Here is an 11653-nt window from a genome sequence, read left to right on the forward strand (position 1 = left end):
TCCCGAGTCCCAATCCTCATCCTACGCTTTGAATTATTTGTGGAGAGAGAGCGCGAGAGCGAGAGATCCCTGAAGTTGATAGCACTTGGGAGTAATAATAACAATCTATTTCTGGAAGATGACTTTGGGAGCGGCCATCGGGATGATCATGTGCAGTTAGCTCTGTGTTGCCATTTTTTAACACAGACCCTGTTTTTTTCTGCATCCCTAGACTCCATCTTCTGTTCTTCACTTCCTGCTCAACACTCTCCCTTCCTCCTTCCTTCAGCAGTAGGGTGTGGCCAACTGCTGTGCTGGTACAGTTGACAGCACGACATTTCTGTCTCACTCTGGAGACACGTTGTTTGTGTGTTTTTCATTTTCTGCCAGTCTGGGTAGAATGGACGAGGTTCACACAGAGGGCGGAGTGTCACGAAAAGAACCCAGAATTCTCTCATCTCAGCTCAGCAGACTGTTTGGTTGAGGGTATAAAGGTGATCAGGTGGATTTGTGTATTCAGAACAGGAAAACCGTAAGAGAAGTACACGTTGAAAGTACAAGTTGAAAGGGAAAAGTAGAACTTAGTAGTCAGGGGTGCTCAAACTTTTTGGGGCTGGGGACCCCTTTTGTAATAGCTAATTCACCAGAGACCCCTCATAACTCCAGTGAGAGAAAAAATAGCATAAAAGGAGTTTTACTATGACTTTGGCAGTGCACGGCAGGACAAACAAAGTCTTGGGCCCCTCGAAGGAACATTTTAAAGGCCCACCTCTTGGCATTGGAGTTAACATTTAGCAGTTTAAGCTAATTCTACACGCCTCTGTTTTGGTTAAAAGCTGAGGGATGGGCCTGGAGAAATGCAACCACTCTCAAATTCAGAGACAGGACTATGGATGCAAGGACGGACCATCCATAATATCGAAATTATAGTTTTAGCAATGTTTCAGGCTATATATTGTTTGTTTACATTTACATTGTTTACAAGCATTGGGTTATATTTTGGGTTCTGCTTATATTTCTGTTTCTGATTGGGTAGGCCAATTGAACTAAGCTCCTGAGGCATAAGAATAAATGGGCTATATCATACCAAAAATGCATGTAGCAACTAAGGATTCTAGCTTTAAATTACAGTGCGTTTAGGTAAAATGATCTTATAACGGGTTGAAAAATGTGTAATTGGTGAAGCACTGTGGATACCAATATCCCATGTGACCCTCCCAGTCCCATGTTTCCCAAGGTTAAGAGTATATGAGTAGATTAATAATATTACATTGTATTTCATTGTATTTCATTACACCCTCAAATTATTCTATGGATACTTTAGCCAAAATGTGTTTCGTCTGTTGGTAGAAATACTCTTAAAAGATATGAAATGTTATTTTGAGATCTGGCCGCAGACCCCGGCAGTAGAACCCCTGATGTAGAGGGCAAGACTGTGACTGAGATGCAGATTAGAGTGAGTGGCTAAGATGGGAAGAGCGACACGGGAACCTTTCAGACATAAATGGAGATGGAGAGCGAGATGATAGAAGAGAGGGGAAAAAAGATGGAAGTATAGACAAAGCCAAGGAATGGGAGGATGAGGAGGAGGAAACTGGAGAGACAATAGATTGCTATTCTTCAAGAAGCATCACATTTATCAAATGAAGTCCCTCAGTTCTCAGCCTGACAATGATCACTCTGAGCTATCCTCACTCTGAGCTATCTTGCTTTCATACATTTTGTTTTCAAATAGAAGACGATACCTTCGAAGACTGATGCACACTATGTAAAGACGCATACCGCAGAGACCCCCCCCCCCCCCCCCCCGACCGCCCCTTTCAGAAATATGCCTGACAGAGTTGCATTCTCACTTTGACAGTGAGATCTTTTATGGAGTTGAGAAGATGCACTGATGTCTCTATGCACTGATGTCTGCATTGATGTCTTTGTGACATTTAGCTAAGTCGCAGGCAGACACACACACACACTCGGACACACCCACACACACAATACACCAATCCCTTGTGCCTCAGTGACATTTTGAGAATAAAAACACAGCATATACACTGAGTATACCAAACACTGGGAACACTTTCCTAATTTTGAGTTGCGCCACTCCCTCTTTACCATCAGAACAGCCTCAATTTGTCAGGCATGGACTCTACAAGGTGTCGAAAGTGTTCCACAGGGATGCTGGCCCATGTTGACTCCAATGCTTCCCACAGTTGTGTCAAGTTGACTGGATATCCTTTGTGTGGTGGACCATTCAAAAGGGTGCACATGGCACGTACTACCATACCCATTTCAGGAGTACTTAAATCTTTTGTCTTGCCCATTCACCCTCTTTTTATTTAACTAGGCAAGTCAGTTAAGAACTACTTCTTATTTACAATGAAGGCCTACCCCGGCCAAACCCGGACGACGCTGAGCCAATGGTGCACCGCCCTATGGGACTCCCAATCACAGCTGGTTGTGATACAGCCTGGAATCGAACCAGGGTCTGTAGTAACACCTCTAGTACTGAGATGCAGTGCCTTAGACCGCAGTGCCACTCAGGAACCCTCTGAATGGCACACATACACAATCTTTCTCAAGGCTTAGAAATCCTTATTTAACCTGTCATTTCCTCTTAATCTACACTGATTTGAAGTGGATTTAAATAGTAACACCAATAAGGGACCATAGCTTTCACCTGGATTCACCTGGTCAGTCTGTCATGGATCAAGTTTTGTTAATATTTTGTATACTCAGTATGTAATAAAGCAATAAGGCACGAGGGGTTGTGGTATATGGCCAACACACCACAGCTAAGGGCTGTTCTTATGCACGACACAATGCAGGGTACTTGGACACAGCCCTTCGCCATGGTATATTGGCCATATGTTACAAACCCCCGAGGTGTCTTATTGCTATTATACACTGGTTACCAATGTAATTAGAGCAGTAAAAATAGATATTTTGTCATACTCGTGGTATATGGTCTCATATACCACAGCTGTCAGCCAATCAGCATTCAGGGCTCGAAACCACCCCGTTTATAATTCCTCTTCAGCTGTCTGTGATGGTCTTTGGCCTAAAGCTGTGTAAATAGCAGTTAGCTCAAACTTCCTTGAATTTGGTCACAATGCCGACGTGGTTATCATACAACTCTTGACAGCATGAATTTATGACATGTCAAGTGTGTCATGCGTCATTACAGTAGTAACACTGCATCTCCTATTCCGTCTTAAAGCCTTTTGCTATATTCATTATATTCTGTGATCTTAAACGCTCACCCCACATCCATGCAACCCCTCACCCCTCAACAGTGGACATATTGATGACTATATCCAACCCTTAGTGTGAATAGATGTCATTTCTGGATCTCCGTTCTTGCCCTCATAATCTTTGGTAATACTTGGCAAAAGCCTTCGCAGTTCAGCACCAAGTCACAGTGAAGGGGAGGGATCAGGCACAGATTACCCTGCAATTTGACTGGAGCTTGCAGTATTAACAGTGTGAGGCGAACAAAGAGGCACATGAGAGCGGAGCATGGTGGAATGGGCTTACTGGCTCTGTCAATGATTTATCCATCTCTCAGTTCTAACAAGGACGAGAGACGTGTTTATAATGTGAAGGCGCAGTCGTGTGGCGGGAGTTCAGCACACGAATATATATAAACCAAATAAGAATGTTTGTTTTGTTCCTGACTGTTTTCTTAATGAACCAGTAACAGGCTGTTAGCTTTGTGGTCAGAAGAGGGCCTAGATCTCAATAATTATTTGCTTTTGTCAACCCAGGCAAACAGTGTAGTAGGTCAGCACTGAACTACTCTTTGTGTGCGTTGTTTGTACAGTCAACTGGTTTTATATGTGGAGCATCGTCTGTCTGTCTGTTAGCATGACTCCTAGCTGTGTCGAGATCTAGCTCGAGGTGACATGGGCAGTACTCTCCTTGAATTCTGCAGGGATTTCCTGTTGCTGTTACCCGGAGAGGAAGCAGGTGCTTGTCTGAAGCCTTATCTTTCAGTTGGACTTCCTTCCACAACATACACAAACACACAGGAACACACGTACGGAAATAAATACTAACAAATGCACACAGATGGGATCGTTCAATGTCCTTATTCTAAATCATTCTGCATAAGAATGTTTGTATAGTTATATATATACTCAAATGGAAATGAACTCCATGTTGCTTTAGCAGAAATAATCAGATTATATAATGTAGTCTGGGCTGAAGTGGAAATCCCCTCTGCTTTTTTACTCTGATCTGGGCCGAAACGGTGCATTCCTGGCTAACTGTTAACAGGAGCTCCAGGCATCCAGCACACTATTTCATCCTCGTGTGTCTGTGTGTGTGGGTGTGTGCGTGTGTGTGGGTGGGTGTGTGTGTGTGTGTGTGTGTGTGTGTTGGTTTTGTGTGTGTGGTGGGTGGGTGTGTGTGCAAGAGAGACAAGCATCGCCACATTCCTTCACCTCCTCAACCCCCCCCCCCTGCCCGTTTCCTGTCATTCCATGCATTCCTGCCCATGGAACTAAAGCCCAAATCAGAGCTTTAGTTGGCTGCACTTTAATGTCTCATTTATTCTCCCTGGCTCTGTTGAGTCTAACCATGTATTCTGTGGTTGCCGAGTATCATTTACGGGAAGGCTCTTTTGTGTGTGCATGGGTTTGTTGTGAGTTCATGTATTTGCATGTGTTTGTGTGGCTGCATTTGACTTTGCAAATGTACACGTGTGCAGCACTTCAGTCCTGCGCTATGATTCTCTTTGCCTGAGGTTGTGCTTATATTGAAAATATTCCATAGTGTTTTCAGATTCAATGAGCACAACACAAGCACAGTTTAGTTTCACCCCAACTTGATAAGACGTGGTGGGGGGGGGGGGGGGGCAGGGTTAAAGGGTGAAGGATTGGTCTGGATGACACTCCAAACAAATTAGACATACAGAAACATAAGCCACACGAGTCAGTCAAATGTCTCTCTTTCTCCATTTGAAGTAGTGTAGTTTTGGTTCCCTGTTGTTAGCTGTGCTCCATAATGGCACGTAGTCCCCTGCTCAGCTCCCCTGCCTATCGCTGAGTTAATCAAACCGCTAGCTAGCCGGAGCCAGAGAGTTGGACCCTGCATGGCCTTGGAATGCTGTAGCCCTCCTGGTGAGGTGGTGCTTAGCGGCTCAGTTCCCGTCAGGCCTTCTAGAATACATCTGAAGAAATGACACAGACTTGAGATAATGGAAAATAGGATGTTTTAGGAGCAATGTGAAGCATAGCCAAGAAACAAAATGCAGAGGAGGAAGTCATGGAATTTCATGGGCTCTTATGCATGTGTTCTTGTGTGTTTGTTTATGTGGGTTTTGTATGTTATCCTGTCCTGACCAGCGTCTCCTTGTCTATGAGCCAGTCATTTCATGGAATTGCATTGATAAGAATGTACAGTGTGTTTATTTTGTATCCTGACCAGTCTGTCTCTGTCTTCCTTCTCAGGCATTGCTGAAGATGGACTGCCAGGGCCTGGTGGCCAGGCTGGTGATGGACTTTGTCCTGCTGACCACAGCAGTGGAGGTGGCCGGTCGATGGAGGGAGCTGGCTGAGAGGTTAGCCAAGGTGTCCCGTCTGCAGATGGATGCATATGAGGCACCCCACAGAAACAAGAATGGAGTAGTGGACAATGAGGTAAGTGGTTCGGATGGCACGATCCTACTGAAACATCGTTGGCCACCATATTGAAAAATGGAACACTAGACATAGCTGTTTGAAATTATGTTACCTGCGATCTATAGATAGCGACATGCTTATTCATTTTTTAATTATACTTTTGGAATGATATACAGTGAATGTCACCCCTATAACCTTGACCATAGTAAATTAAACTGGCAGAACATAGCATGCAATTTATTGTCACACTGTTCAATATGTTGTCTTCAATTGCCACCCCTCATTGTCCTCTGACCTTATCTCACCCTGTACTGTGTGTTCTACTACGGGTTGGTCAAAACTGTTCCATCTGATAAATCCCTGCGCAGCTACTGTCCCATCAGCCCTGCCAGTCAATTCATTATCTTGATCTACACTGTAAAAAGCATCTACACATTATTTCCCCTTGCGTCTAGCCTAGCATTTGGTTTGCAACAACGGTCGGGGTTGTACAGATGATGTTGTCTGTCTCTCGACATTTGCAACATTGTTTCAATGTTGAAATTCGATCTCCACTGTCCTATTGAGAATGAATGTGTCAGGAAGAGACAGACATCTTTTCTCAGCCAGTCGAAATCATGAATCAGCATACTCATTATGGATATATACAAATAAATGTCAACAGAAAAACACGTCAAATGACATGAAATGCAGCTAGCTTGCCGTCTTGCCAGCTTCAGTTTGAAGTGATCGCGTTAGCTTTGTCACTGGCTAGCTCCTCTGAACAGTGTCCCGACGAGAGGTGAAATCGCGCATCATTAGCTCGTTGTTATACATGTGTCCAAAACAGCTTCAACAAACGTAAATGCAGCTACTTTGTGGTTATTCTAGCTGTTTGACCTAGCCATAGTTAGCTAGCTAGCAAGGGGTAAGAGCATTGCCCGCCAGCATGGTAATGGAACATTTAGAATAAACGACTGGATATAGGACAAAAAATACTTTACGACTGGGTCAAGTCTTTGGCAGCCAGCTAGCAACCATAGATGTGTCGGGACTAGGCCTGTATTTTCATTGAGCTGTTTAGCCAGCTCTCTCATGTGCAATTGCTTTACTTTACCCTTTATTTAACTAGGCAAGACAGTTAAGAACAAATTCTTATTTTCAATGACAGCCTAGGAACAGTGGGTTAACTGCCTGTTCAGGGGCAGAACGACACATATATATATATTTTTTTTTTACCTTGTCAGCTCAGGGATTTGATCTTGCAACCTTTTGGTTACAAGTCCAACACGCTAACCACTAGGCTATATGCCAACAACATAATTATGACCATAGAAACATCAGGACACAGCATGGAAGTCCCATGTGATCTTCTTTCAGTTAAATATGGTCGTTTCAATCTCCACCTCTTTCTGTTTCACTCTCTCCCTGTGTAGGCCATGTGGAAGCCAGCCTATGACTTCCTGCTGACGTGGGCGGCCCAAATCGGGGACAGCTACCGGGACGTGATCCAGGAGCTGCACATGGGCCTAGACAAGATGAAGAGCCCCATCACCAAGCGCTGGAAACACCTGACGGGCACGCTCATCCTCGTCAACTGCTTGGATATGCTCCGGAGCTCCGCCTTCAGCTCCGCCTCTCAGGACGACTGTGCCATCTAGACCAAACTGTCCATCATCATCACCATCGTCATCCCTCACAGGTTACAACTTGTCTCCTCCCCTTTCAATTTATTTCCCATCAGTATAGATAAAAGAACGAGGAAGAGAGAAAGCCCTTTATACTGTTGAGTTGGACCTATAGACTCCGTCTGCTGTCCTTCCAATGTCTATCACCATCCTAACCCAACCCCTGACCCTACCCTTCTGGATCATTTTGCATATCTACCTAAAATGTAGAACATACCTTATTCCCTGTTTTGTATTGGAGATTCCGCACAACAGCTGCCTGTCTGTCTGCTCCCTCTGAGTCCTGCTTCCTCCAAATCTGCCTTCAGTTCTCTCACCCCCGGGAGGACGAGAGCACTCGACTGCCCCCCTCACCCACCAACCTTCGTATTGCCACCAGCCAAACTACACAATGCTACAGTCTCAGTATTCACAAATACTATTTTAATTGTCACTACCTGGCGTGGTATGTATTTTTGTACTCTAAATATGGCACCCCATTTTTTTTAAGACTCTTTGACACCTTCCGTTCATGACTGTGGACTCGACCCATTACTAAGAGGATAAACTTTTGAAATGGTGTCCATGTTCTTTAGTCTTTGTCGCGTGTGTCAAACAAGCTGAATACGTTTATTTATAAATGCTCTGTAATTGTTACGATGAACTCTTGTTGTTCAGGGTTTCCTCCTCAACTCATTTGTTTGAGAACTGTGTATATTTCAAATAGTCTTTCTGCTTCTTCTCTCGCCTCTTCATCACCTCGTTCTTTTAAAAGGAACCTTAAATGCCTGCCGTTGTTTGTTTTTTTTACTCCTTTTTTAAAGATATTTTGTACCAAAGCTTGTCAGCAGTTCATATGGTTCCACATATAGCTACTGTAGATGGCCTCATTCAATGTCCAACCACTGTTGTGCAATGCTCATTCTATGTTAAAGATCATGTATATGTTTCGACCACTGTATGTGTTGTCTTCCGTGATGAGTACTGTATAGCTTGCTTCATGTTCATCCACATTTAGCATCCGTTTTGACTGCATACTTTTGTGGAGAATAATATGAATAAAATGTAAATATTTATACACAATTCATTATGCTGATTGCTGAATAACTGGATTTATTACCTCAGTAGCCACATTTTGTCTTCAGGTCAGATTTGTTTGAATTTATTTTATTTCAATTTTACCTTACAAGCACACAAATCATGTTAAAGATGCAGGAAATGACAAGAAAGGTATGTGACAGGCACTGTTTAGTTTCTAATCAGCATTCAGTTTGCGCAGACCACTCAACAACATCTCAGAGAATACTGCATGTTCTGCTGAGAACAAAATAAAGGTACTGGCACACAGGGAGATAATCTCTCACCCCATCTTCCCTTTGTCTAATGGCTAACTGGGTGATACAGACGGCGTGAAAGAGAGGTCAAAATACACCGGAGAGGGGGATAGATAGACACCCATGAAAGAGAGGAAGAGGTAGAGATAGAGACACGTATGGAAAAGAGGAAGAAATGGGGGATGTTTAAGTTTCAGTCTGGATGACCTCCAGCAGCCGGTTTGCTTATCTAACTTTCTGCTTTGCCAAGCATTCCCATCACTCGATACGTCTGATGTTGAAGCAACCATGAAACCGTTTACAGCTCCAGCAAAACGGTTCCGAGGGGTGTCTCTCTCTCTCTCCGTGTCCCATAAAAGCAAGGAGGGCCTTAATTAAATACACAGATTAATGGAGGAGAAAAAAAAGCCAAAAGGACTGGAATTAATTACGACAGAATATGGGCAGACATGCATCAAAACCCTGCTTTGAGGGTGGGTAATGAGCTCCCCCGGGCAATGGCAGGGAAAATACAGTTTGCCACTTCGCATAGCACAGCCAACTTTCTGTATACACTTTCTAAATGTGTGTTTAATCTTGGATAATCCATAAAATGATGCGAGTTCTTGGTGTGCCTCTGGGAGTCAAGTTTAAGCTTGTCTTGGTGTTTTGAAATGACTCTTATCCCACTTGGTGTTCAGTTGTTATTAGTCAGTTGCCTGTGATTTAGCTCCTCGTGCTAATGTTTAGCATAGCATTTATTTTGCCTAGTATGGAGATTGCTCAGTTTTAGACGTGTCTTGGGTCTAACCAGTGACTCTGGACAGAAATGTTAAGCTTTTAGTCTGAGCTGATGGAGTAATGGAAATGCATAGATCATTACTGTCTTGGGCGCTAAAGATCTGAGGGATGAAAACATAATTCCTTCCTTTTTACACACACCCATATACTCTCTCCTCATTTGAGAGGGATAATTGTGATCCCTTATTAATTCCATCCCTGCTACTATCTCTCGCTCACTCTCTCTCCCTGTATATTTCTCTCTCTCTCTCTGTATATTTCTCTCTCTCTCTCTCTGTATTTCTCTCTCTCTCTCTCTGTATATTTCTCTCTCTTTCTCTCTCTCTGTATATTTCTCTCTCTCTCTGTATATTTCTCTCTCTCTCTCTCTCTGTATATTTCTCTCTCTCTCTGTATATTTCTCTCTCTCTCTGTATATTTTTCTCTCTCTGTATATTTCTCTCTTTCTGTATGTCTCTCTCTCTCTCTCTCTCTCTCTCTCTCTCTCTCTCTCTCTCTCTCTCTCTCTGTATATTTCTCTCATAGTTCTGTATATTTCTCTCATAGCTCTGTATATTTCTCTCATAGCTCTGTATATTTCTCTCATAGCTCTGATCTAAATGTGGCCCTTTGTGGTGACCAGACAGGAAACACATCCAATCAAAGAGCAGATTTTATGGGGCTTGCAGTTTAGGCCTCTAATGTGGTGTGTCATCTATATTTTGCTTGAGGTGGCAGGTAATTGAGTGTAAGGACTAACAGTGGGATGAATTGATACACAGAGATGAAACAGAAATGAAGGTGAGAAGAGCTAAAGCAATACAGTTGATGATAGCTTCCCTCTGTCATTATGATCTCTTTCCTATTTAGACGTTATCCATCGAACAACAACTATATTTCCAAGAAATGCGCCTGACCTCTGTAGACAGCCTAGTTTTAATCTTAACACATCTTTGGTCACATTTTATGAGGGGAAAAAACAGAAGGAACACAGTTGGGTTGTGAAAATAGAGCAAAGAAAGGTCCGACTTTGATTGGCCTGCCAGTGACATTTTCACCCCGCATCGCTATTCCTTACACACTCCCACTGTGTTTCGAAGACTTCTAAAGACCCACAGAAATGAATGAAGATAGTGTCTGCACACCAAATTAAAAAAGTAAAACATGATTACTCAAATGAATCTTCTAACTCGGTCATGAACGATTTGCAGCGAGCAGGAGTACACAGCCACCATGGACATCAACATCGTTTGGCTCAAGGCTGTAAACCTGAACCAGACCATAGAGGAAGGTTTACTTTATAAAAGGAAAAGCACAGTATAATTTGTCTGAGTCCATTTTTATTTTTGTATCATTCTGTCGTTATATTTTGGCAGCTGTCAGGAGAACCAAATAAAGGTCTGCCCCTGGATGATCCTCTCAAACTGAGCACGCTGAGGGCGTCTCAGAAAAAGGTATTGGGACTATTTCATTTTACGCGTAAAAAAATTGTACATAGAAAGGCGTCAAATCATAGCTTATGCACTGTATCCTTTCCATCATCTTTGCAAGGAAATATCAAAGTGTGAAGAATGTCTTTGTTCAGTTTGACATCTGACGCAGGCTAAGATAGCCACTCACTTGTTATTGACCGAGATTAGTGGCCTTGGAAGTGGAATGTTTTTTTCTATGATCCTCCTGTTGGCAATTAAGTGTGTGTGGCTGAATTTCACAGGTACGACTTGTTATTGACTCCTCATTCAATCCGGACCATCATTCACCCAATCAACCTAACGAGGTAAGTAAACACCCTTTCACCTATATATAATGGCACAGATCTACTTAGGCATTGCAATCGCACCCACTGTCTGCTTATCCAAATGACATATGAATCAGAGATCATTGCTAAAGCCAAATAAAAACCTGTTCCTTTAATGTGTCTATGAAGGTCCAACTGGCTGGCTTTGAACAATAGGGTGAGCCAGTGTTATCAAGCAGAACTCAGTTGTGGTGAGTGTGATTATATTTTCTCTTTCTCCCAGAGGCTTTAAAATGGCTGTTGATTGAGACAGAGCGATATATACTCATCAATTTCACAGCGGGTCAGCCGCTGACATTTTCCAGACATTTTCCCAGACAGGTCCCCCTTGAATTTGTATTTTTAATTTAATCTGACATTAGGTGAACAATAGGTTGCTTGTTTTCTCTCTCTCTCTCTCTCTCTCTCTCTCTCTCTCTCTCTCTCTCTCTCTCTCTCTCTCTCTCTCTCTCTCTGTCTCTGTGTCTCTGTGTCTCTGTGTCTCTGTGTCTCTGAGTGTGTGTGTATCAAAAGGTGAGC

At 43.0% G+C, this 11653-nt stretch overlaps 1 protein-coding gene across 1 annotated transcript in view; it reads left to right on the forward strand.

Moving 5' to 3' along the window:
- LOC124043926 (SH3 domain-binding protein 4-like) overlaps positions 1–8326 on the forward strand; it is a 59565-nt gene extending 51239 nt beyond the window's left edge. Inside the window, exons 4-5 of the mRNA XM_046363083.1 lie at positions 5427–5615; positions 7013–8326. Coding sequence (XP_046219039.1) covers positions 5427–5615; positions 7013–7237 — 414 coding nt within the window. The 3' untranslated portion in view covers positions 7238–8326. The remainder of the gene's footprint in view (positions 1–5426; positions 5616–7012) is intronic.
- Positions 8327–11653: the final 3327 nt, after the last annotated feature.

The sequence above is a fragment of the Oncorhynchus gorbuscha genome, linkage group LG09, assembly GCF_021184085.1.
Source record: "Oncorhynchus gorbuscha isolate QuinsamMale2020 ecotype Even-year linkage group LG09, OgorEven_v1.0, whole genome shotgun sequence".
Classification (NCBI taxonomy): Eukaryota; Metazoa; Chordata; class Actinopteri; order Salmoniformes; family Salmonidae; genus Oncorhynchus; species Oncorhynchus gorbuscha.